The sequence below is a fragment of the Engraulis encrasicolus genome, chromosome 22 (assembly GCF_034702125.1).
Source record: "Engraulis encrasicolus isolate BLACKSEA-1 chromosome 22, IST_EnEncr_1.0, whole genome shotgun sequence".
NCBI lineage: Eukaryota > Metazoa > Chordata > Actinopteri > Clupeiformes > Engraulidae > Engraulis > Engraulis encrasicolus.
Window position 1 is genome coordinate 10,538,722 of NC_085878.1, and position 27,138 is coordinate 10,565,859.

General features: G+C 46.9%; 1 protein-coding gene across 1 annotated transcript; it reads left to right on the top strand.

The window, feature by feature from the left end:
- The first annotated feature begins 344 nt into the window (after nt 1-344).
- crispld2 (cysteine-rich secretory protein LCCL domain containing 2) lies at nt 345-27,138 on the top strand. The gene is made up of 15 exons (XM_063188575.1): nt 345-483; nt 3,895-4,403; nt 11,020-11,138; nt 13,279-13,411; nt 16,786-16,901; nt 19,198-19,298; nt 19,633-19,797; nt 20,046-20,106; nt 20,206-20,272; nt 20,358-20,488; nt 20,653-20,696; nt 20,818-20,890; nt 21,253-21,328; nt 23,697-23,827; nt 25,229-27,138. The coding sequence occupies exons 2-15, from the start codon at nt 4,107-4,109 to the stop codon at nt 25,278-25,280; spliced, it is 1,566 nt and encodes a 521-aa protein (XP_063044645.1). The 5' UTR covers nt 345-483; nt 3,895-4,106; the 3' UTR covers nt 25,281-27,138.

Consider the following 27,138-nt stretch of genomic DNA (forward strand, 5'->3'; position numbering starts at 1 on the left):
TGTAACCATCGGAGTTATCGAACTGCCAACCAATTACCAATTTAGCTCCATGTCCGCGCGCATTTTTTTTATTGGATGTTACGTTTGAGATAAAGACGCAATTTGATGAGCATCAGCCTTTTGACGCGCGTCTTAGTAAGTGGACGCTGGTGATTTACATTCTCTGCGTTTTCATTTCGACGTCTTTCGTCAGAGTGCAAGGCGCTTGCCAGGAACATAGCCTTCTTGAGGGGGCACAGGGGGAGTGAACGGGATGAGTGGATTTTTTTTCATGGTCCACGGCCAAGGTCTCATTCACTATAAAAGGCGGTGAACAACCTCTCCAACGCCAGACAGTCGCGGCGTGCCGGTGCTTGTATATTTTTGCCATTACCAACGCGCTCAGTTATTTAGCTCAAATTTGGAAATTAAATCTGGTGGCAAGGACACACTGACAGAGCACCGCTGGAATTTTTTTTCGGATATCTGATCGACCATTGACCGGTAAAGCATCTTTTTATTTCTTATCTTGTATTTTATTAGAGACGCATGGCTAAGATCCTTTTTTCATTGAGCGCCGAATGTCATTATTATGTCGATTCAAATGTTTGTGTTCTGTGTAATGATGTAGGCTACAGTAAAAACTGCAGTCCACAGACTCTGTGCACATCTGCAGATGTTAATGTTGCACTTTGAAGTCTTTCATCCTGCTTTCTGTTCACCACCAGCTTCAATCAGGAGTTGCTTCTTTTGTGAGCATCACTTGCTTTGAACATAAAAGGCAGCTGAAGGGATGCCGGCATCTTGGCAGGTCCAATCTTAGCATTGTGTTACCCTCATGCTCGCACATTGATGAGACGCAGACAGAAGAGGAGAGGTGCAGGGATTCAGGTTGGCTCGCTGTGTTGCTGAGTTTGCAGAGGTGCAATGGTCTCTCTCTTTCACAGCGCTGTAAAATCCACATGTGGCCCAGCCGTTAAGAAAAAAAATCTGCTGACTTAAATGCCGGCTCTCCCACACACTGAAGGATGTTTGAGGGCAGCGGATAAAATGCTGTCTGCCGTCTGCAAGCAATCTTCCTTTGCAGGTTGGATGAGAAGAAGTTGGATATTGGTGCATAGAGTTCAGACTTGTGTGATCCAGTGAAGGAGAGTTTAACAGCTCTATGTAGGCTACTTGCAAGGACAGACCCCTGGAAACTGCATTAATTTGGAAGTATGTTTCAATTATTGGGTAGAGGTGTAGAAATGTTTGAATATGGAGAAAGTATTCTTTTGTATTTGTGTGTGAAGACACACATTTTGAATATTCTGTGTGTGTGTGTGTGTGTGTGTGTGTGTGTGTGTGTGTGTGTGTGTGTGTGTGTGTGTGTGTGTGTGTGTGTGTAAGTTTGCATGTGTGTGTGTTTGTCTTGCCACCTGATCTGTGTCACACAACGTTATTACATTCAGAAGAGAGATGAGAATGGCTGTGAAGCAGAGTGCGGTCTGCTGCGGAGTAGTGTTGTCTGGAGTTGGATGGAGCTGAACAGAGCCGAGCTGAGGTGCCCGGTCAGTGGGCGTGGTAGCCGGCACTAGGGAAACCAGCAGTGGGGGACAAAGGGGTCAGTTGTCCCGGTCCTAAGAGAGAGAGGGGCCCCGGAATTGGGTCCTCATTACATTATATGTCTTGGGTCTGGGGCCCTTATACTTGATTTTGTCCCGGGCCTGGCCAAAGCTATCAGCGGCCCTGGCCGGCACAGTGTGTCTGGGAAGTGAGGACACCAACCCTCTCCAAACTACCAAGTCGAGAGAGAGAGAGAGAGAGAGAGAGAGAGAGAGAGAGAGAGAGAGAGAGAGAGAGAGAAAAGAAAAGGATGGAAGGATGCAGGAGGGAGGGAAGCAGAGAGGATGGCAGTGGGTCGGTTCTGTCTCTGGTTCTCTCTCCGGCTGGAGCACGCAGAGCTCTGGTCAGTGTACTGATTTAAGACCGGTGCTGTTTGACTTGCCCTTGCCAGCCGGCCGTGGCTGTCACTGGCAGGCTGGCAAGGTAAAGTGTGTGTGTGTGTGTGTGTGTGTGTGTGTGTGTGTGTGTGTGTGTGTGTGTGTGTGTGTGTGCCCGTGTGTGTGTGCTGTGCTGCATGCAAGACAGTGGCACCACTCACACACATACCACTCCCCCGCTTTCCTCCTGGAGGACAGAAATGACCCTCTCTCTCTCTCTCTCTCTCTCTCTCTCTCTCTCTCTCTCTCTCTCTCTCTCTCTCTCTCTCTCTGCAACTCTCTCTTTCTGTCATCCTCTCACTCCTCGTTCTTGTTCTCTCTCTCTGTCTCCATCTCTCTCTCTCTGTCTGTCCGTCTGTCTGTCTCTCTCTCTGTCTGTCTGTCTGTCTGTCTCTCTCTCTCCCTCTCCTCTCTTTTCTTAAAGGATCTTGGAACTAGAGAAGCCAGGGAGTTTGTGGCTCTTCTCTTCTCTTCTCTTCTCTTCTCTTCTCTTCTCTTCTCTTCTCTTCTCTTCTCTTCTCTTCTCTTCTCTTCTCTTCCCTTCTCTTCTCTTCCCTGTTGTCTAATCCCCCTTGTCTCCTTTCCTTCTGCTCTCATCATCTCTGACGTTACTACTTGTTAGGTCAGCCAAAGGATGAGCATGTGAGGTCCGTGAGATGACCGATCTAATGAACACAAAGAGTTTCTGACCCTAAAAGCAACTCTTATGTCTTGGATGATGAACTCTTGGTCAGATTAATCTCTCCCCTTTCCAGCTGATGACTCCCAATGACTCTGCTTTCTTCTGTCCTTGTGTTAAATTTCTGTAATAAGCCACAACGCACTTTTTTTTTTTTTTGTAACAGCCGCCCAGATTCCCATCGCATGCTTTTTAGTAGAAAAAGAAAAAACAGGTACAGGGTCTGTGACTTTAATTAAAATACTCATGTCATCTGCATGGTGGGATTCACAGCGTGAAGCAGCGTCTCTGTAAGACAGCTGTGAGATCTCACTCGGTTATTGTTACGGTTCCGAGCAAAGCCGGAGAGTTTGTTGTTCTTTTGCCACTGAGATGAAATGAGCTTTTGGACCGACTGACCCAAGTGGGAGGGGGATGGGGTTGGAGTGGGAGAAGGGGGAAAGGGAAAGGGGGAATAGGGGAGTGGGGTGGAGGAGTAGGGGGATAGCCTGCAAGTGCTGGCATGGCAAGTGCTTCAGCGTTTGCTTCACCATGGTGATTCCACTGAGAGGGGCCAGCTAAGGGAGAGCCAGATTGGAGCAGTGAGTGAGTGCACAAAAACACTGCACTTTTTTTTAGTCAGCATTGCACATCAAGTGCATCGAGTGCACCTTACATTTGTCGTTCTTCCTGGACACCTCTAAATACATTTGGAGTTGCAGGACATCTCTCTCAAATAAAAGGCAGTTTTGCTTACAACCTGTAGCATGACCGAAAGCATGGAAACTACTTAGTGTTGCCTTTAAGCAAATTTGTCTTGTGCATCTGCAAGCGCTACTGTACAATCATTCATGGATAAACGACAGGTCTAGGTGCTGCCATGTTCACGTAAGCAGTTTATTCCTTGCTAAAGCAACACACAGATTTGCTCAGAAAGGGCATGCCATTGGTGGGGTCATCTCAGTGTGTTTCCTTCACGGGAGGAGTAGTCAGGATAGTCGTTGGTGAATGGTGGATCAGCTTCTTATGTGCAATGCACTCTAAATACTCACTCTATTGACGTATGTCTTAAAAAGCCAGGGGGAAACACTAGCCCATGACAAACATGTCAGTCTAGTCTGATGGGGGGGTCTGACAGGGGTTTGTTTGTGGATGTGCATGCATACGTAGACAAGTTCAAGCTCGTTTGGGTATCAGTGTGGTTGGCTCTGCTGGGTTCTCACTCTTTTGTGTTTGTGTGTGTGTGTGTGTGTGTTTTTCTCACTCTCTGTCTAGGTTCATATCAGTTTCCTCATTACAGCGAACGAGAGAAGGTGAAATCCTTTATCAGCAAAGCTGCACAGACAAACAGGCACCCAAGACGAAGACTTGGAATCTCATCTTCTGCCACCCAAACACACACACTCTCACACACGCTTCTCTGCTCAGACACACACACACACTCACTCACTCACTCACTCTCTCACTCACGCATACACACTCCTGTGATGAGCCACCCTGCGTCCATGCTGTGGCTGCTCCCCTTCACCTTGCTGCTGGCCCTGGCTGCCAGGCAGTCTGCTGGCCTCTTCCTGCCCCATTCCAAGGAGCTCCAGGCTCTGCTCAGCCGCTATGCCAGCGAGATGGAGAACAGCACCCTCAGCGGCGGCTCCGCTGACCCAGAGAACCCCAGCCACTCCCGGGTCCGCCGCGCCATCCCCTGGTCCGACCGCGAGGAGATCCTCAAGCTTCACAACAAGCTGCGCGGCGGAGTCTACCCGCAAGCCTCCAACATGGAGTACATGGTGAGTGACTGAGGATGTGATGGTGAATTCATTCGTCCAGGTCATTTGAGTCAAATGAGCGTAGTTGTAGGCCGGGTAGCCGACAGGGGGGGACAAAGGGGTCTGTTGTCCTGGGCCCAGGGAGAGAGGGGGTCCAAAATTGGGTCCTCATTACATTGTAGGGCTCTTTCAGCTGACTTTGTCCTGGGCCCAGTGAAAGCTGTCAGCGGCCCTGGTTGTAGGCAACACTATTCTGTTGCTTGAGGATGTTTGGTCTGCTCCAGTTCCAGACTTCCTCTGATCTTACTCAGATGTTGAAATCAGACATTGGATTCTAGACTCTGCGACCATGTCAACGACTGTCTGGTCAGCTTGCACCTGCACATTTGACCGTTGTCATATGCAAAAGGGCTTTTCCTATAAACAGGCCTTCTCTCTCTCTCTGAGGAAGTCTCACAGTGGCGCAGACAAAACAAGGTCAAAGGACAAAAGCTGTGAGTCCAGTCGCCTACAGCTGAACTCTTAAAAGCCAGGGTTTGAGCGAGTGCACTGCAGCCAGGTCCATTTGTTTTGTTTATAACTGGCTTTTTTGGCAACAAGGTAACAAGGAGTCAGTGTTTGTAATCACAAGCTGCAGAGCATCTGCAGGCTCTAGGGATACTGTGCTTGGAATGTAAGCTTGAGCTAGCTTTTGCGAGTAGCAGATTTGGGTTTTATGGAGGATTGGACTCACACACATCTGCACACATAACTGTATACACACACACACTGCTCAGCTGGTATGCATAACATTACATGTCATTGCCTAGTGTGCTTTTTTAGCCAGTTGACAAATTAAAACACAAACACCGACTGGCAATCTGCTTCCCCCTCACCCACCAGTTTCACTTTTGTGTGTCGAGTTGCAAAGGTGAATAAGGTCAAACAACCCAATGGAGAAAAAACATCCTCAGGAGCCAAGCAAGAACTCAATATTCTAGTGCAGTGGTTTTCAACGTGGGGGCCAGGGCAAGTTGGCAGGAAAAACAAAATAGATAATTGAATACATTGAAAAGCTAAGTACACCAAAATAAACAAAAAATAAGCTAAATAAACAATAATTCCTTTAGTTAGTAAGAACTGTATTATTATAATCCACTGCATCTCTTATCATTACTACCAGGTAGTGTCGTTATTATTATTTACTTATTATATGGTTGTGACGTCATCTGTCGAATGCTCCATTCATTTCAACGGGGCTCCCCAACGTTCGGACGTCTGTTATTTTTCGATAACGGACGGGTTGGTCTATAACAGACCGCTGTCAATGGCAACAAGACTTTTCACTGCTAAAGCGACTTTTCAACAAGACTCTAATCAGCTGCTGTGATAGACAGCACCCGTTGTCCTGGCTACCGCTGTCAATGGCAACAAGACGTTCACTGCTAAAGCCACTGGCTTGTATAGGCCTACAAGTCAGTGGCTAAAGCGAATGTTTCATATCACTCCGCAGGGGGTCCGGTCTTTTGTCACTCTAATCAGCTGCTGTGATAGACAACACCTGTTGTCCTGGCTACCTAGCTGTTGCCTAGCGGTGTTCCACAACGGCACTGTTTTGTTTTGGGCAGCAACAATCTTAACATTAAATAGGTCTAAAGAAATGTCCCCGCCATGTGTGAATCATTTAAGTATATCCATATAATAAGCGGGTTAACTTTCGGCGAGTCGGTCGCTTTGTGGAATAGCAGCACTTCAGAGAGAACAAGACCCCTCCGCTCCGCGTCGGGGTCTAAAGATTCTCTCTGTCGTGCTGCTATTCCACGGTAGCGACCTTCTCGCCGAACGTTAACCCTTACTTAATACAGTATATGCCTGTGGGGCACTGACTCACAAACCTAAAAAATAGTGTAAAAATCCCAAAAAATAGTGTGGCACGATCCATGTCACGGGGGCCTTGGCTGGAATCTATCGGTATGTGGGGGCCTTGTCATGGTAAAGTTTGGGAAGTGGTCTAGTGGAATTGTGGTGTTGACCATGGAACTGGAAGCAGTCATTGTTTGGAGATGGTTGCTGAGCCGGTGATCTGTGCTGCCATGCTTTCCCATCGCTTCATGCATGGTTCTCCGCCGACACACCATCACCACCACCTCCGCCTCCACCTCCACTCCAGCCAGGGGATTCAGTCACCCCTTATTGGAGATGCTATAAATCTGGGCCCTGAGCTGTTTATTGGCCGCTGTTATAGCCCTGCTCAGAGCCCCGTGGCTTAATTGGACCAGACGACATGTTGATTTTACTGGTGTAATCCTCTTTTGGAAAAGATGAACTCACCTTTGCGGCATTGGCGTGGGCTTACCAGCGAACTCTTGCTGTCTCTCCCTCTTGCTCTTGCTCTTGCTCTGTCTCTCTCTCTCTCTCTCTCTCTCTCTCTCTCTCTCTCCCTCTCTCTTTCTTTCTTCCTCTGTCTCCCCACTGTTGCTCTCTCTCTCTCTCTCTCTCTCTCTCTCTCTCTCTCTCTCTCTCTCTCTCTCTCTCTCTCTCTCTCTCTCCACCTCTCTCTCTCTCTCTTTCTCTTTTATGGCAGAGATAATTACACATAGTCTAAGCTACCTGCTGAGGGAGCCAGATGCAGGCAGAAGAGGTGAGTGAGTGAGTGCCAGGCAGCCAATGCCAGGGCTGAGGTGCCGACAGAAACACACACTGGGCACTCACAAACACAGTGGGCACACAGAAACACACAGTGGGCACACAGAAACACACAGTGGGCACACAGAAACAGCGGGGCTTTGGGGTCGGACGAACTGAAAGAAGCAGTGTGAACCTCCTACACCTGAGGACAGAAACATTACATCATAATGTGGTAGTTAAAAAAAAGAAGACCGAGGTGAACGTAGAGAAACTGTCATTGATATTGGTGCTTTATGTATGAAATGTGCCAAGTCCATCTATAGTGCCGACTGCAATCAAACTCCTTTAGATGCACAATCTGCTGCCTTACAGCAGAGGGCAAACTGGGGCACATTCCTAGTCTAGCCAGACAGACTACAGATGGAGACAGGCAGAGATATACAGACGGCAGACAGAAAAGTAAAAAGTTCATATTTTATGGGTCTATGTGTCAGACCAAGCTTGTGCAGAGGAGAGAGAGAGAGATTTATACTGTGAGGAAGGGAGCGAGAGATACAGAGGCAGAGAGGAAGGAGAGAGAGATAGAGACAGAGAGAGTAGGGGGGGAGACAGAGATATACGGACAGTGAGAGAGAGCGAGGGAAGAAAGGAGAGATGTATACAGTGAGAGAGAGAAAGGGGGGAGTGTGTGTGTGTGTGTGTGTGTGTGTGTGTGTGTGTGTGTGTGTGTGTGTGTGTGTGTGTGTGTGTGTGTGTGTGTGTGTGTGTGTGTGTGTGTGAGAGAGAGAGAGAGAGAGAGAGAGAGAGAGAGAGAGAGAGAGAGAGAGAGAGAGAGAGAGAGAGAGAGAGAGAGAGAGAGAGAGAGAGAGAGAGATTCAGCTCTCAGATTCTTCCACTGTCCAGCCGCTGGTGCAGTGCAGGGCAGCCTGAGGGAACAAGTGAAGGTTTCAGTGTGGGGCCTGGATCAACTCGACACCTCTGGAGAGGAGAGAGGAAACCTGTGTGTGTTTGTGTTTGCCTGTGAGTGTGTTGGGCGATTGACCGTGCCTGTGTGTGTGTGTGTGTGTGTGTGTGTGTGTGTGTGTGTGTGTGTGTGTGTGTGTGTGTGTGTGTGTGTGTGTGTGTGTGTGTGTGTGGGTCTGAGCCTGTGTGTGTGTGAGAACCTGTGTGTGCACTTTCCCAGAAGCCTGGAAGAAGCGGCGAGAAAGCAGTGTGTGTGCGTGTGTGTGTGTGTGCGTGTGTGTGTGTAATGTATGTGTGTGCAAATGAATGTGTCCGTGCGGGTGTCTGTGCACCTCTGTGGAAGCGTGGGATGGCTAACCACCGGGGCTCTGGAAATTTACTGAGTCAAGACAAGCTTCAGTCAGTGAGTGCAACTCTCCTGTGTGTGTGTGTGTGTGTGTGTGTGTGTGTGTGTGTGTGTGTGTGTGTGTGTGTGTGTGTGTGTGTGTGTGTGTGTGTGTGTGTGTGTGTGTGTGTGTGTCTGCATGTGGGTGTGTGTCCGCCAGTGCCTAGAGAGCGACTGTCGGAACAGCAGACAAGCCTGCCTCCGTCTTTCCCTTCCTTTTTCCCCTCCCTTCTTCCCCTTTCCACAGGCATGGCTGGATTGGCCATAAGGCATACAGGGCCCGGTGGACTGTCGATGATTCCGGCCTGGTCCTCCCCTCAATGTACCTGTATATCAGTCCTCATGCCACTACAGCTGACCTCTCAGAGTCAGAGTTAAATACTCATTTTGGCTGTTGTGGTCAACTTATCTAGTAATAGTTCATGCTCTCTCTCAATGACTGGCGGACTGGTCTTGGCTGAAAAGGCCCAGCCTGATTTTTTTTTTGTCCAGTCCTTTCCACAGGTGGAAGAAGTACTGTAGAAGAAGAAGAAGAGGAGGAGGAAGGGAGGGGAAAAAAGCAAAACAGAGCGGGAAATGTGTCCAATTTAACCCTGATTGCTGCACGTTTGTGGTGGAGGGGTGCCAGGCTCTGAAGTGCAAGGGCTCGCCAGTCAGTGTGTTTTGCCGCACTTGTGTTTGGAGCTCCATGGAGAAGCCAGTGAAGACGGGGGATTGTGGTGAGCCCGGGCCGCACCCCCGTCCAGAAGGCCAAGTCGGTAACCCAAAGCCCCTCTCCACGCAAGAGGGGCATTACCATGGGCCTAGTAAAGGCGTGGGTGGTGGTGGTGGTGGTGGTGGTATTGGCGTTGGACGGTGGAGGTGGAGGCTGGAAGTGTGCATGTAAAGTGTAATTAATACGGGCATATTAAAGGAGTGGGTGCAGGTATGGATTAGGCGGAGGGGAGGGGGTGGAGGCGTCGTCCATACAAAGCGGCATTAATATGGGCCTAGTAAAGGCAGGTGGTGGGGGTGGTGGTGGTGGTGGTGGTGGTGGTGGTGGGTAGCTGGAAGAAGTTGAGGTTGAAGGGGAAGCCAAGCTGTCCACCACGCAAAGTGTCATAAATATGGGCATATTAAAGTTGTGGGTGGTGGGTGTAAGTATGTTGTGTGTAAGGGGTGGAGATGAGAAGTTGGAGGTGTCCAAGGTGTCAGAAGTATGGGCCTGTTACTACAGCTGTGGGTGGGTGGGTGGAGGATGGAGGGGATGAAGGGGTGTCATGTGTATGAACAATGGCATGAATATGGAGCTATTTCAAATGTGTGTGGAAGTGTGTATGCAGTGTCAGTAATATGGGTTTATTACCGGTACTTATTACTTACTTATTACAAGTGTGGGTGGTGGACACAGGGCAGGAAAGGTAAAGAGGAGGAAGGGGAGGACATGGGAGTTTCTTTGTAAAGCAGAGCCTCTGTTATAACCACGTTTTAACCAAAATGCTATAATGACCAAGCCTAACCTTTAAGAGGGTGGGTTTTTGAACATTCTATAAAAAGAATGCGTTCTATAACAATGCAAGATTCTAAAATTCCAAATTGTATTGAATGACGCCCAGAATTCTATAGAACTTTCACTGCCCGAACATTCCCGTCACACCGGTATGACGGTACACTCTTAAAGTTAATCGGTTACTCTCTGCACTGTCATAGCAATGTTGTTATGATGTAGTTGAGTGTTTTCAAGAAAGAGTGAGTAGGGCTGTTGGCGGGCCCATCTGCATCAAGATGCAATGGGCTCAAGAGTAGACTATACTGCCGTGCAAAACAAGAACGCAGTAACTCAAAATGGTCGAAAAAATATATATTTTGAAAATGGGCTCTACACTACCTAATTTGTCTTGTGTCAAAAAATGGTGGTCCAACACCGTCCCGTTTTAGAGAAAAATCATTTTGAAAGTGCACAAATGACCCCAAAAAAGTTACGGCGGTGTTGTTGAGTTACTGCTGCACTTTCCAATGGGAATTGGTTTGGGAGTAGACAGTAATACTAGCCAAGAACGCAGTAACTCCTGCAGTAACTCCATTTTGTGGCAGTAATACCAGCCAAGAACGCAGTAACTGTTTTTTGTGGCAAAAAGACACATAAATGTTGTTTTTTGAGGTGTGTGTGTGTGTGCATTTAATTTCTATCCTAAAAAAGCATTACCAGGAAGTGTCACCACCACTTTACGGACAACACAGTTGTCGCGCCATATAGGAAACTTTGAAGCCTTTTTTCTCAGTTTTCAGTTTTCAGAGTTACTGCGTTCTTAGATTGTAGGGCAGTATGGGTATATATATTATAAATGTGGGTGGAGACTGGGGTGGAGGGGATGTGCTGTGAGGGTCAGCTGCCGTGGGAAGTGGAGGAGACACGTGCTGCTGCCTGCCTGCTTTCTCACTCTTTTTGTCTCTGCCACCTCAGGGGCAGTTTGTTTAAGATTCTCTCTCTCTCTCTCTCTTTCCCTGTGTGTGTGTGTGTGTGTGTGTGTGTGTGTGTGTGTGTGTGCGTGTGTGCGTGTACGTGTTTATGATTGTGCAAACATGCATATGTATGCATATGTATGTACATGCATGTATGTGTGTATGTCTACATGTATGCATGTGTGTGCATGCGTATGCGTGCGTATGCGTGCGTATGCGTGCGTGTGTGTGTGTGTACAGGTTTGGGATGAGCAGCTGGAGCGTTCTGCCACTCACTGGGCCCACCAGTGCATCTGGGACCACGGGCCCTCAGATCTTCTCATGTCCATCGGACAGAACTTGGCAGTGCACTGGGGCAGGTGAGACAGCTCTTTTTCCTTTTTCCTTCTTTTTTCATCACCAGTCAAAATGGCTAATGTTAATCTTACTAGAAAAATACACAATCCCTAATGGGTCAAAGTGGTTAGTAAGTTGGTCTTTTCTACCAGCCAAACTCAAATTTCACCAGCATTTGGCTGGCTAGCTGGTGATAATTTAAAACTCTGATAACCATATCATATTCACATAGTGCTTCTTAACCCGGGGTTAAGATTGGTGGACGTAATACATACTGTACTGTACATATAAAGCACATGGTGTTCAGTGCTTCCAAAAACTGTTCCAGATCTTGGACATGTGCAGTGTATTTAGTTTAATATAATCACATTACCAAAACTCACATTGTCACATCCGAATTTGAAGATGAATTATTTTTTAATAAATATAGCGCAGTGATCATCGCCTTACATAACATTGTCAACATCACACCTTATCCTAAGGATAAGAGTTAGCCCTCTGTTTAAATCCCCTTTTATATTCTTTTCCCACTCCCTGTCAGAGCCCCCCTTCACTTTAGCCTTGTGAATTCAACACTCTTCTCAAACTTCCCTCTCTCTTTTTGATGAAGAGCCTTCAAGACCCCCACATACCCTCCCATTCACCCTTACAATCACACACGCACGCGCACAGACACGCACGCACACACATACACACACACACACACACACACACACACACACACACACACACACACACACACACACACACACACACACACACACACACACACACACACAGACTCTCTCTCTCTCACATACACACACACACACACACACGCACGCACACACACACACACACACACACGCACATCATCGCACTACCCTCTCGCCCAAACAGACACATTCTGCAAACATCAGTCAGGGCCCCCTGTTCTTCTTCTTGAGTACCACAGACAGTGTTTAAAGAGGGGACAGGACAGTGTATACAGTACAACAGCTGTTATGCAAGCTCTGAGAGAGAGAGAGAGAGGAGAGAGAGAGCGAGAGAGAGAGACCGCGTGTGTGTGTGTGTGTGTGTGTGTGTGTGTGTGTGTGTGTGTGTGTGTGTGTGTGTGTGTGTGTGTGTGTGTGTGTGTGTGTGTGTGTGTGTGTGTGCTAAGTGAGGGTCAGACTAGAGTGGTGATGGGGGAGAGAGCTCTTGTTGGGGGGAGGGGGCATGCCATCAGGGGACTGAACAGGGGACCAGACAGCATCATTGTATAGCAGCACTCCCATACTCAACATGTCACTTTCTCAAGTTCCCACTTACCTGGTGCAACTGGTTGCAGCCTCCCTCTCCCTCTTCATCACCCTCTCATTCCCGTTCCTTATACTTAACTCTTGTGCTCTCTCTCTCTCTCTCTCTCTCTCTCTCTCTCTCTCTCTCTCTCTCTCTCTCTCTCTCTCTCCTCTCTCTCTCTCTCGTTCCATGAATCTCTGTGTATTTCTTTATCCTGTGTCTATCACTCTGCATCTCTTTCAATCACCTCATTTCCCCTTTCTTTTTTAATCTTTCTCTACATCTCTCCATCTTGGCAAATCGGCTGACACACATCCGAGTGCTTCTCTGTGATCTCTCCATCCCAGCCGTGTCGTGTCCCCTCCACTCCATTCTCCATATAAAGGCATGCTTGCTGCTCCACTTGCCATCTAAGCCAATTTGTCAGTGGGGGCGATGGCTTGTTTGGGTTTGCTTGATTTACAGCAGGACAGTGAAGCAACTCCCCTGCATGTGGTGAGGGGGACTGGGGGAGGCTCTTAGCCTTAGGGGTGGAAGTACACCACTGGGAGGTGGAATCGATAGTCTGGCTTCCTCACAGGCACACATTGAACATTTGCATAACACAATTCACAGTCACATACATGCACACACACAAACGCACGCACAAAGACATATACACACAAGCACACACAGGCACGCACGCACAAAAACACACACACACGCGTACACTCATACGCGCAGATGCACGCACGCACGCACGCACGCACGCACGCACGCACGCACGCACGCACACACACACACCTGCCTACATGTCTTAATGTCAGTCATCTCTTGTCCTCTTGTCCTCAACTCACCTTCTCTTCTCTTCTCTTCTCTTCTCTTCTCTTCTCTTCTCTTCTCTTCTCTTCGTGGTGGTTTCAGATATCGTTCTCCAGCCTACCATGTGCAGGCCTGGTATGATGAGGTGAAGGACTACACCTATCCCTACCCTCACGAGTGCAACCCCTGGTGCCCCGACCGATGCTCCGGACCCATGTGCACCCACTACACCCAGGTGAGTCACCAGCAGCGCAGAGGGGGTGAATGGGAGTTGAATTTGATGGATGGATGGATGGATGGATGGATGGATGGATGGATGGATGGTTAGTTAGGATAGGTGTATGGATAAATGGGTGGATGGATGGATGGATGGTTTGGATAGGTGGATGAATGATGGATGGATGCTGTACACAGACAGACGCACAGACACAATTCACACATGAACTGCAGGATACATGGAAAACAGTGCATAGCAATTGGAATTTGGAAAGACACCCTTCTGTTTTGTCTGGAAAAACCCCAATGAAACAGGTAAATGAACATATGTTGAAAATAAAAAAGTACTGGGTAACCGTATCTCCTATACTCAATGAATAGATGGTTGAAGTTCATCCAGTCAGCTTGCACAGACAGGGAAGCAAAGCAAACAGAGCCACATCCAGTCTGTATCCACATACGGCGCACAGTATCACAACCATTCCTAACAATAACCCGAAACAGACTCCGAAACATGTGAATCTGTTTTGTTTACGTCTGTTTGCACTGGATCCCGGCTATGCGGACGATGTGTTAGTTTTGCATGTTTGTGTTACATTCGCGTGCGCAGCATCTGATTTTGATATGTAGCACATGTGACCCGCATACGTGCAGATTTAGGTATGTGAGCGCGTGGCTATGCTAGAAGAACATATGCACTGCAGGCTGGGCAACTGTAGCTAATTAAGCAAAAAGACAGAGCCCCTCTCTTTACACAGGCACACAAACAAGGAAACGAGCCCCCAAAATAAAAAAACAAAGTGGAACCACTACAGTAATACCATATCACGTCATCCTTCCATCTTTAAACCTTGCTCCGTTGTTTTTCTCTCTTTTTGCTGGAGGAAAAAAGGGGGACAAACGGAGGGGAAAGACCAGAATGGAAGAATATACTGCCTCTGGCCTCTGGTCCCCTCAGACTTTACTTTGTAGCTGGGATGGGTTTGAGAAAACACTATCCCTCCCTTCTTCCACTACGTCCTCCCTCCCTCCTCTCTCCCCCCGATCCATCCCTGCAACTCCCCCCTCGCTCGTTGGAAACCAGGTCAGGAGCATCTGGAAGCCGTTCCCAGACTCGTGGATCACTTTTCCTGTTTGACCTGGATTCCTTTGAAGAATCCGGAACGCTGGGAACAATGCCAAGTCCGTGCACCCGCTACCCCCCTTCCTTGTTCCAGCCTCTTTGGGAAAGATGCACAGCAAGGAGGATCATGGGAGGGAGTGTTGTTTGGAAATATGACAGGTCAGAGAGCTCATGGGTTAACCCCAAGAGCCCTTATCGTTTATGCAAGATTACGAGGTCTGTTCGATAAATATTGGAGCTCACCTCATCAGTCTATGAGTTGTCATGCATCAACAGTAAGAGCTGGAGGAGAGGAGGGATGATAGTGTAGGGCAATGTTCCCAATCGTTTTTTTTGTCTTGCCAACCACTTAAGCATTTTTGCCATATCATAAGTACACCCTAACTCATGCCCTATATCTCTTCCTCAATCCCAATGTGCCTATATTGCATACATATGTTATCTTAACAGTTTTCCATATAACCGATGCAGTGTGCTCACGTACCCCTAGTGGTACGCATATCCCTGATTGAGAATCACTTGTGTTAGGGTACAGTGGGGCTGGGTGGCTTTGCTGAATCACTGTCTCTCAAGTCACCCACCCTCAGTGGCCTCTCCTTGGCTCGAGAGGAGGAAGTACATTCCTGAGGCAGGGAGGAGAAAAGAGAGAGAGAGAGAAGGGGGGTGGGGCTCTCTGACATCTCAGTGTGGCTGGATATGAACCGACTCTGCGGTACGTATGTATATATTTTAGTGAAAGTGAAAAAGTGAAAGCCCATTGGGAGACTCCAACTCCCATTGTCATTGTGACACAGCACTCCACAGCACACAAGTGAACACTGCACACTGCACACAACGAAATTGCATTTATGCCTCACCCGTGCAAGGGGGCAGCCCTCAGTGGCGCCCCATGGGGAGCAGTGCGGTGGGACGGTACCATGCTCAGGGTACCTCAGTCATGGAGGAGGATGGGGGAGAGCACTGGTTGATTACTCCCCCCACCAACCTGGCGGGTCAGGAGTCGACCGTCGTTTATGTGCGTGTGGGTGAAAGAGAGAATAAGAGAGGGAGAGAGAGAGAAAAAGAGTGAGAGAAAGCAAAAGAATGGACTGAGTTAGCATTCTTCATTCATCTGCACTTTAAGTAGCTGGCTCGGTGGATGGGGTCCACCCCCGGTGAACCCACCGCAACTCAACAACATGGAAGAGCTACAACACAGCGGCCCAGCATCTGTGCTGAGAGGATTCATATTATGCTATCCAGCAGCCTGGCCCAGCCTGGCCGGACCATGATAAATAGCTCAGCAAGTTCACAGGAAACAAACTCCACTCTGGTCACACTTGAAGTCCATATCCTTCCTCTGGGCGAGGGGCACAGTGATGAGGGTCCTCTCTGCTCTCTCCCCGAGGGGCCCCCATGCACCATTGATGTGCCTTACTCTCCATGCTACTATGGGGGAAAACAGAGCGGAGGGGGAAGAAAAAACAATGAAGGAGAGTGGGGGTGGAGAGAGTGAGAGAGAGAGAGAGAGAGAGAGCGACATAGTCATAGAAATATACCGTACATTGACATTGACATTGAGAGAGAGAGAGAGAGAGAGAGACAGAGAGAGACATTGAGAGAGAGAGAGAGAGAGAGAGACAGAGAGAGAGAGACAGAGAGAGAGAGAGAGAGAGAGAGAGGAAGAGGTTAGACAGAGTGAGACAGACGGACTGACTGAGAAATAAAGACAGACGTAAAAACAAAGTGAAAGGTGAGGGGCCCGGTTGTGAGAGGGAAGAGGGAAAAGTTGGGTGCTTTTGGCTACCGTTTCCGCTTGTTTTAAAAAGACTCCCTCCATTAGAGCCGTTGAGACTGGCTGTCTTCTCATGCCTATCACAGAAAGGCAAACACTCCCGTTTCAGCCCCCCCCCCCTCCCCATCTCCACACTGCTGTAAACTGTGAACAGAGATGTTCCAGCCCAACTGACTGCATGTTTGGATGGCGCAGCAATTGAAAATAATTCAACAGGCGCTTCATAATATTTTGAAAGACACACTGTACACATTTCAATACACGCTGTGCACATTTCCCAATCTTTTTTAATCAATCTTTTTTTTTCATTCCAAACCACGTGTCAATGCCTATGCCAAATGTACATCATAGACATTAATCATAGTTGGTGAACGCTGTATGCATATGGCAAGTTAAATATACAGTAGCCTAATTGTCCAATAAAAGTTGCGAAGTGCCTGTAACGTATTGTTGGGATGTCATCATTGACAAAGTATGTCTTTCTGCCTCTTCCTAGCTGGTCTGGGCCACCACGAGCAGAGTGGGCTGCGCTGTACACACGTGCGCCCGGATGAACGTGTGGGGAGAGATCTGGGAGAACGCCGTCTACCTCGTCTGCAACTACTCCCCCAAGTAAGTAAGCCATAGCAAGCAAGCGAGCGAGAGAGACGGTCTCTCCAACTCTCGTAGTGTGCAGGGAAGCCGACAAGGGAGAACAAATGGATCACTTGTCACGGGCCCAAAATTGGGTCCTCGTTATACATTGTATGTATCGGGTTGGGCGCCCTTTCAGATTACTTTGTCCCGGGTCCGGCTAAAAGCTGCCCAGCGGCCCCGGTGGTGTGCACTGACCTTAGCCGACTTTTTGCCAACGTTTATCCCCATGCTACAGGCATTCTCCAATGGAAGTATTCAGGGCTCTAAATTAACTTTTTCCACCACCAGCCAATTTGGCTAGTGGACATTTTTTCTTACCAGCCAAACAGAAGTTCAACTAGCCATTTTTTTTAATCTCGCCAAAATAAACTATGCATTAGGCTAGTTATTTTTTTTCTAATTAAATGGTCATTTTGTCCAACTGTTTCTACAACACAGATACACTATAGGCCTGCATAGGCTACTATATGCCTACATAATAATTAAGCATATTATAGGCCTAGGCTATATATTTTTTCATTATTTTTTAACTTCTGCTTTATTTTTTACTTTCATTACTTAGGCCTAATTAATTTGATTAGTTTTTGTTCAATTCCTCTGAAAACAGCTGAATCACATCGCACAAGCCACTCACATAACAGACCTTTAACATACAGTAACCAAGCACACAGCCAAACACTACAAAACCTCACATACGCACACCCCAAGGAAGGAGAAGAGATGAGAGGAAAATGAGAGGAGAGAGGAGGAGCTCTTCTCTACCATGCGCAACAAAATGACAAGAAGCCTAGTTTAATTAAAAGTAAATAATATCTCGGGAATCTTCGCTTCCTTTGTTACTTCCACAGCTTCGTCGTTGGTTGCTTTTTTTTCTTTCCGATGGCGTGGGCTTTCCAACTTAGTTGCGCCACGACTCTGAACATTTCAGAAGACAACTGAACTGACAGCTACGGTCACACTACTCTGACAGTCGGCTCTCCTCCTCTGCCCTGGTCGCTATTTCGTTCCACAACCACTCATTTTTAACGTCACTATTTACAATTACTACTAGCATTCACCAACACACAGAACCTTGCTCTAACCCCCGCCACATTCTCATCACTCGCACAAAACATAGTCTACACAACAGAAGTAGCGCTATGCATAATCTGCGTAAGTCCTGTTATTGAAACGGTCAGGGTTTCGCTGCTTCAAAATGCAGCCTGTTACAGCAAGGTTCATATAGTAATAATAGCAGTAGTGACGTTAAAAGGGTTGTAGCGAAAGCGACGAGAGCATAGGAGGAGAGCTGCCTGTCAGAATAGTGTGAGCGCAGCTTAGCTGACAGAAGGCTGGTCGTCTGAAATGTTTTCAATCCTGGCGCGCGCAACAGCATGGAGTTGACGCTCGATGCACTGGAAAGCCCACGGTGGGAGGCTACGTCGTGACGCTAGTGTCCATGGGTAATGTAGGAAATCTCGCCCTATAACGTTCGTCAGAGCAGCGGTTTACCGTTGTTAAGTTACTGTACTCGGGCGCTACTAGCCAAATTGGCGGGTAGGTATTTTTTTCTACTAGCCAAAATGAATTTTCACCCGTGTTTGGCGTGTTGGCGTGTGTTAATTTAGAGCCCTGGAAGTATTTATCTCAGTGTTAGCCTTGCATGACACATTGAGAGCTCCTACCATTTTTTCCACCCGCAGGGAAAATAATCAAGGTGGAGGGAAAGAAAAACACGGGGCCCGGCCGGCCCCTGGCTCTTCTTTTCCAGATGGCCCTGATGATTTAATTGCCCGTGGGTTGATGGGGGGAGAGACTGTGGTGGTTGGGATGGCAATGGTTGGTGGGTGGATGTTGGAGGAGAAGGTGGTGGTGCACCGTGGTATTCACCCACTGGGCTGTATAGCAGGGGTGGGGAACCTATGTCTCGAGTGCCGTATTATCCGGCCCCCGAGATCATTGTAAAGTTATGCACCTTCACATGAAATATGACATATTTTGAAAAGGAATCTTAGAAATTACATGTCCAATACAATAAAGGTGTCTACTTTCAATATAGGCCTAAATTCCACGAGGAAATCCTGATTTCTGTTCTTAGTACTTCTTGGAGGACTTTTACAGCCCTTGTAGAAATTTGAAGTGGCCCTTCGAATGAAAAAGATTCCCCACCCCTGCTGTATAGGATGGATGGTGGGAAGGCTCGGTGGTGATAAAGTGAAGAGAGCCATGACGACAAGGCGGCTTGTACTGATCACACTGCTCCACACGTGTGCTCTTGTGTCTTCTTCTCCAGGGGCAACTGGATCGGGGAAGCCCCCTACCAGCATGGGCGCCCTTGCTCCCAGTGCCCACCCAGCTACGGGGGAGGCTGCAGAGACAACCTCTGCTACAAGGGTGAGTATGGAGGAAGCTACCGAAGGAGCTGGTGGTTATGGGACATCTCTTTTTTCCAGTTTAGCTATAAAAAAATGGCAATCATTTGGGATATTTTCCATGGAAACAATGAACAGTTATTTTGGCTAGGTTTTGCATGCATGGGCACTTTGGTATGTTAGAGGGAGAATAAATTGTCTCCTCTGATGAATATGGTGGCTACAGGATTAAAACTGCATTTTTGAAGAAGAAGAATTGTTGAAGCTTAAAAGTGTTTTCTCGACCATGTTTACATGCCAGTATGGCTTGTATATGCTAATGGTGTGAAACTGTCCATCCATCCATCTTTGTCCAGGAGAAGGCCAGCGTCATGAGACGGAGGACATGAACGAGGTGGAGAGGCAGGTGCCCGTCCAGCCCCGCGTCACCACTCCCAAGCCCAAGCCCAAGCCCAGACCCACCCCTGCCAGGAGGCCTGTTGCCAAGCCCTCTACCCCCAGGACCACTACAGCCTTCCTGGGTAAGTCTGGAGATTAAGTCTGGAGTCTATCAACTTTCCATCAAATGACAGCACACCATTGCACATAGTGCACACAATGAAGTTCAACCTTTGTATTTCACCCTTTACACATGTGATCAAGGGGTAATCATGACATTATAATCATCATGTTATATCTAGCATCAGTATTTTGATCACCTTTGTTTTTGAAGAACCCTGGTGATTGCTACATTATCCCTAACGGCAATGTTATTTCTGTTGATTTCCAGCCCAGAATGTGAAGTGTGAGACTAAGATGAGGGACAAGTGCAGAGGAGCCACCTGCAATCGGTTAGTAGTTCTACCACCCAACACCTCTGTTTTCAACACCTGGTCCGTTTAATATCCTGCTACCATGCCCACTCACCCCCTTTTTAATGGCTTTTACAGGTACAAGTGTCCCGCTAACTGCATGAACAAGAAGGGCAAGGTGTGGGGCACACTGTTTTACGACGTGGTAAGTCTCCAACTGTGTGCGTTTCCATAGTGATGCTGTGTTTAGCATTTTTTAATGAAAACGCGGCCATGATCTCATCCCCCAGCAATCAAGCATCTGCCGCGCAGCCATGCACTATGGGGTCATAGACAACAATGGGGGAGTGGTGGACGTTACGAGGAAGGACAGACTACCATTCTTCGTCAAGTCAACAAAGAACGGCATTGAGTCTTTCAGGTATGTTACAGCTATAAGAATTTCGGAGAAAATGATCGTACATACCGTTAATACAGTAGCTACAACAAGCTTATTGCCATACATACATGCATATTACATGACAGTGCAGGTGAAAGTGAAACTTCTAATGACTTCTAATCTTATGTATCTTTTCTTTTTTTTAGTAAATACAAAGTTGGAAATGCATTTACTGTAGCAAGGGTAGAGAGTAAGTATACTCACTCATAATGCATGACATGCTGTCTCTTTTCCATTTCATATTAATATGACATACATTATGCAGTGCTTAGGTAATGTCTCACAATATCTCCCTGTCTCTTCCTCCACAGAGCAATCAGTGGACTGCTATGCTACGGTTGGGGAGCTTTGTCCGTACAAGAAGCCGCACACACACTGCCCAAGGTGCATATTTTGGGCCGAATATAAAAAACCTAACCAAATATGATATTCAGGAGATCCATCTTAAAATGTTGCGATAATCAGATTAGAAGTCACGCCAGGGTTTAAAATTAGTGCATGAGTGTGTATAATTCATTTTCTCGGAATTTCTGTTATTTCCAGTCAGCCCTCCAAATGTCCCAACATTTTTATTATCTGTTTCCATAAGTGTCCATGTGTACATAGCTCAAATCCAACCCACAAATAGACCTTCTGGAATGCTGCTGAGTCCCCCCCCCCCCCTGCTGAGATCATAAATACAAATGCTCATCCTGTCCCCTATCTATCACTGACTCAGTGTGTCCCTCTGTGTAATTCTTTGACAGGGTGTACTGTCCCGCACACTGCAGGAACCAGCCGTCCTACTGGGCTCCGGTGGTTGGAAACAGCATCTACACTGATGTGAGTGAAATACTGCTGAAAACCTGGGGCTCGACTCCTGTATTGGAAAGACATATGGATTTTAGTTCTGACCTGATTCATGGAGGTGGTGGGGGGGTGTATTGGGTAAAGCTAAGCGCCAACGAACACTTTAAGACGCCATGCAGCTTTTGCTGCAAAGGAATGGGTGGGTGGTAGCATAGCAGTGTGGCGGCCAGTAATGCCTCTGACGAGCAACCATGAGTGTGAGTGTCATCTCAAAGACTGCTCAGAAACAGGCACAGAAACGTGAGTGGTGATGGTGTTGAGGTGTTTGGCGAGCAGCACAGAGCATAGCAGTGTGGCGGCCAGTAATGCCTCTGACAGAAGCATCCCGACCGCATCCAGCTGCGGCGCTCACTCCCTGATCTGGAGAGCTAGAACCTGGCGTCCTGACTCACTTCCGGCACCAAGGGCCGCCATGACGAGGGAGTCCAGGAACTTTGGAGATTGGAGCAGTTCTGAATCCTCAATGCCAATGCCAATGTCAATTCCAACACCCTGTATTGCTCTGCTGTGAAGGAATAAGCCTTCAATAACTGGGAGTTATCTCTGCTAAAATGATCCTCTTTTTTGTTCGTAACTTAGGACCCTTATGCTTCCAGATATTGCATCATCTTAATTTACATTAGCCTTACCTTATGACAGACTTCCTGAGTCACTGCCGTTTCAGACGTGCTGCTGTACTTCTGTTTGTATCATCAAATACTGTACATTTCTGTCACAGAAGAAGGTATGCATCTGTGGTTGGATTTGCACCAGCTGGCTGGTGTGGTGGTTCTTAACAGCATTGATTTCATGCAGCGTCATTCTCAGGAATGGTGTCCTGCTCTCTCTTCCTGCATAATCTTGACATCATCTAAATATTCCTTTGCCTTCAAGGCTATACTTAGTACCATTTTCAGGCTACATATTTATCTTTTCCTTTAATCTTTCCTCTGTCAGCCAGCCTTATGAGGTCCACGGACAGAAGCGCTTACATTTCTTGGCGACTCAAGCTAATTGCATTTCAAAGGCTAGCTCTGCATAATTCTTTGAACTGATCTGCCCTGTGTGAAGAGGCAGTGGACTTTGTGTCTGAGCGCGTTGCCCCTGGTTGAACCTCCTGCCTTGCCTTTTTGGCTCTTTCCAAGCAGCATTCCACTGCAAAAGCCACAAGGCCGTCCAACTGGCCACACATCAGTGCTCTCTCCCTAGAGACCTCAAACAATCCCCAAATTTCTCCCCACTGTTTCACGGTTCTCAGCCTAGAGACCCACCACAGCAGTGGAAGGGTAAGAAAAAACACAAGCTTGTGGCGAGGGACAAAATGAAGCATTATGATAAAACCATCTCACGGATGGCTTTTGCTAAGTAGAGCACCTTCAGGAATACAGAGATGGCAGAAGCGAATGAGTTCTAGAAGGAATGGAATGGTGCTCTGTCCTGGTTTAAAACGTGACCCTTTGGCATGGTCCTGAAAGAGGCAAGTTTAGAGTTGGGGGTTGGGGGGTGCGAGTAGTCTGATAGGTCCAGTCCCGTCTGGACCCTGGCATGTGAAAAGAGCCTGAGGGTGTGTCCAGGCTGTCAGACGGGTCTTGTGTCCCGACGTTGTGACTCCAAGGCGCCTAGTCTGGCCTGTTCTTCAGCTTGCGGCTGGGTGCCGATTTAGCATCCACTCCGCTCCACACAGTGATCTGGAGGGAATCAGATGCGTTTTACTCCCTAATACCAGTGATGTCAATGGTTTGGGTTCCCCTCGGCTGAGGTCATGTGTTTGGAACTGAGCAAGGCCGTTGCCCTTATATGCCAGGGTTGAATGTGTGGTGGGGAGGTTGGGAGCTTGTTCATTCATTCACACTCACAACCATGTCCTTTTTTATACAGCTCATTTAGTGTGGCCACAGTGACATCCAAGGTCACTTGTGTGAACACAAACTGTTCTGAGAAAGCTGACTCTGACTGGAACATGTACAGTCAGTGTGGATGCTTTAGCAATTCACTAAACATTTAGTCCACACACACATGTGTAAAACATCGCGGCCATTAAACATGAAAAAAGTAAGTTGCCCTGCTGCCTTAACTTTGTAAGTTAAATCAATTGAGAAAGCCTTGAGTTGAGTTAAGTGTTGAGTTGAATTAACTTACAAACTTAATTCAGCAGGGGAACTTAACTTTTTACGTTTAACTGGCTTGCAATGTTTTACAGTGAATTTATTCGGTTTTAATTGGGGTGTTGAAAATAAAGGACTGAAATAAATGCTTGACATAAAATGAATATGAAGTAAATCAAACCATATTAGTGGTGAGGAATTCTGATTGAGAAAGTGTTCTGTCACAGGTAATAACTAAGGCCTTACTCTGTATACAGAATTCCAGCATCTGTCGAACTGCCATCCATGCTGGCGTGATTAAGGATGACGGAGGCTACGTGGACATACTCTCCCTGGAGAGCAAGAAGAGCTACGTGGGAGCCCTTAAGAACAACATCCAGTCAGAGAGGTGTGTATTCCCCTCGGCTGCCCTATGTTTTCCCAGTTAGGTTAGACTGGAGAAATTCATTCACCAATTCATTCAGTCTCTCTCTCTCTCTCTCTCTCTCTCTCTCTCTCTCTCTCTCTCTCTCTCTCTCTCTCTCTCTCTCTACCCCCCCACCCCCCCATCCCCATGGGCAGATGCTTGGGCACTTAGGGGGATGAAGACAGCCAAGTCAGAGCTTGGCACCCTGGGTCGTAAGAGTAATGGTGTGGTTTTTGAGTGTGGACGGACCACACATGGATGCTTTGCTTACTTTAGTCCCGCTCTAACTGAGCAGTGCGCACACAAAGTTGCTGCATGGACAAATAAAATATGAAAAGAAAAGTCCTGTATTGACGGATGAGAGAGAGAGAGAGAGAGAGAGAGAGAGAGAGAGAGAGAGAGAGAGAGAGAGAGAGAGTTATCCCATCCTCCAATCGAACAGCCCAAGGAGCTCACCCCCCTCCTCTGATTGATCTGTCTCTATGGTCTCAATGGAAACCAGATAGCTCAGAGCAGACCCGGCGTAACAATACATGGCATTGAAACGGAGCCATGGCCCTGACAGCAGGGCAGATACACGGTTTATTTGATGCAACGCTCCGGCCGGTGGTCAGCCCACTTATTAAACAAGGAAATAATCACACCCCTATCCAGTGACTTGCGGATGGAAAAGCTGTCGGTGGCTGAGTCAGTGGTTCCCCCCCTTCCTCATATCAGATAATTGTGGCAGGTTTCGATGCCAGCCCAGGCCACTCTTTTTTACCCCGACATTAAGCAGGGAATGGCAGAGCTTCAAGGCCACCTCGCCCTAATGAATTAATAACAAAGCCATAGGGCCAAGCACAATAGTCAGTAGTATACTGCTGCCGGAGAGGTCAGTCACGGTAAAGCGCAGGCCATAACATAGTGTCGTAGCCTAGGTAACAATGAGCTAGTGTTTGGCTCGTGCTCGGCCTCCCCGATACATCCAAGGTTGTTTCGCAATATGATACAAGTAATAAAGGTCCTCTGTGTAATATTAGAGAAGCCTCTGATTTTTTTGTGGCCACAACTACTGTCCAGAAACGCAATCAAGCGTAATATGACAGATATTAAGGCAATCAAACGCAATATGTCAGATATTAAATGGCCAACGAAAATGGTGTAGGCCGGTCTGTTAAACCTTGAGGTTTTTGTTTCTTGCATAGGCTACATGCATTTTTTCTGTTTTACATGTTGTGTGTCCTGCTATTTTTGATCATGGGGTTTTTCGTTACTGAGTACATTTTCTGCTGTGTTAAACAGCATGTCCTTCTCTATTTAATTGTAGAGCTTTTGTTTTTGTTTTTGAGTACATTTTCTACAGTGTACAGTATAACAGCATGTCTTTTTTCTGCATTCCAGTAAGAGCCATCATGACGGAGGCTCGTTCCGGGTATTTGCCGTGAGGGAGTGAAAGCACGTGCCTAAGGTACACCTACCCATCCCCTCCCGGAAAGAAAACCTCCGTTGAGGAAGAGGAAGAGAAGTGTCCATGTTTTTTGGATCCTCCTTAACGTCCGTCATCATCTGGATTCAGTCCACACTTAGGGGAGGAAGGCTATGGAATCTTGTACAGGATAAATGGATTCCCCTTCCTGGTCAAGTCAAAAGAGTGCACTTTTCTCTTTTTTCACATTCGAAATAAGAGATTGGCCAACATCACAGGAAGTGACCCAACAAGAACGGTCCCTAAATCTGTCACCTGTATTTTTTTCATACTACAGATGTTTATATTTCTAAAAGGTTTTAGTCTGGCATACAGTTGATACAAGATTACTGTGTGTTTGCTATTCACATTTTAACAGCAGTGCTGGATTTATAATATGTTTAAAAAAATGTCAGTTTAAAAATCAAATATTTTTTGGCTTGTTTTTTAAAGTCATTTTTATAAAATTATTTTTGTTCACATTATGAATTGAACTTGTAAATCAAATGATGATCACCATACACAGGATTGTATAATGATCACTCTATTTAATCCTTTTGTACAGACTTTTTATGATTGTTTAAAATAACTGCTAACTGCTAAGCGTTTATAGCTTTAGCATTCCAACTGTCTTCCTTTTTCTGTTTTCTTTGTTTTTTCCCCCAACTGTCTCAGCTCTATAGTCGTTGGCATTTCATTTTTTGCTGTGTGAGAGAGTGAATGGTGGTGTGAATGGGTTTGTTTGGTCGGGTTCAGAAGTTTCTCCATGAGATTGTGTTGAGTAGGTGGTAAAAAAAAGAGGGGAAAAGAAGAGAAGTGGGTAAGGGGAGGTAAGGAGGGAGGGATGGGGAAATGGAGGGAGGGAACAGGGGCATGCCTCCAAGGAAAAGAAACCTTTCCTGAACAACCCCTCCATTCCGTCCAGAATCAATAGTGTGCAGACATCTTGGTAAAGGTGCATAAACATTGTAACAGTGCTCCTACCCCTTTGAGGCTCTGCAAGTGCGTGTATGGGCAGACAGCATCCAGTGTGGTACTGACGCTGCTCTCTCAGACACCCGGCTAATCAAGACGCATTGTGCCAAACATATAAACCAAATATAAATCTCGCCCAAGCATGTAACACCCTGCCCCTGCTTACTCAGTGAAATGCAATCGTGTAGTAATAATAATAGAAATTCCTTATTTCTCCCAACGGATCAAGTGAAAATGTAAAAATCTTCCTTTATAACAGACAGGATCATACATCAAAACCAGAGTTTCTGTGTCATGGGAGTAATTGAGGTGAAAATAGTCTGTGTTTCGGAAAAATGATTTGTAATACTAGTCGGTTAGTCTTGATCTGTAAACCTTGACTTTGAAGGAAGGTCACGCAATGATAACATTGATGCAGGAGGTAAGGAAAACAGTATTTGAGCTTCACAGTAAGCTGATTCAAACCTTTTCCTTGTCTCCTGTTTCCCTGTCCATCATTTATGTCCTAAGGGCCACTTTTTTGGGGAAGGAAGCGAGCACATGTTAACATGTCCGTTCACAGGAGAGCATGGCTCTGGTCCTTCTCTCCTAATGGGCCTGCCTGGCCATTTGAACTCTCCACACTGCTCCCTGTCTGCCTCTTTCTTTTCGTATCGGCTACCTCAGTCCTGTCGCAGCATTTAAATAAAAAAAAAAACTTTTATGTTGTTTGCTAATAGGGGATGTATGGGTTTTTGTACAGTTATGGAAATTGTTTACTGTAAATACTTTCTTGTTTTATAAAATGTCTGATGTAAAGCTGTCTTTCTATGGTGCGTTATGGGGTATCTATGTCTGGTTTTATACAGACAAAGGAGGGTTTTGTATTTTT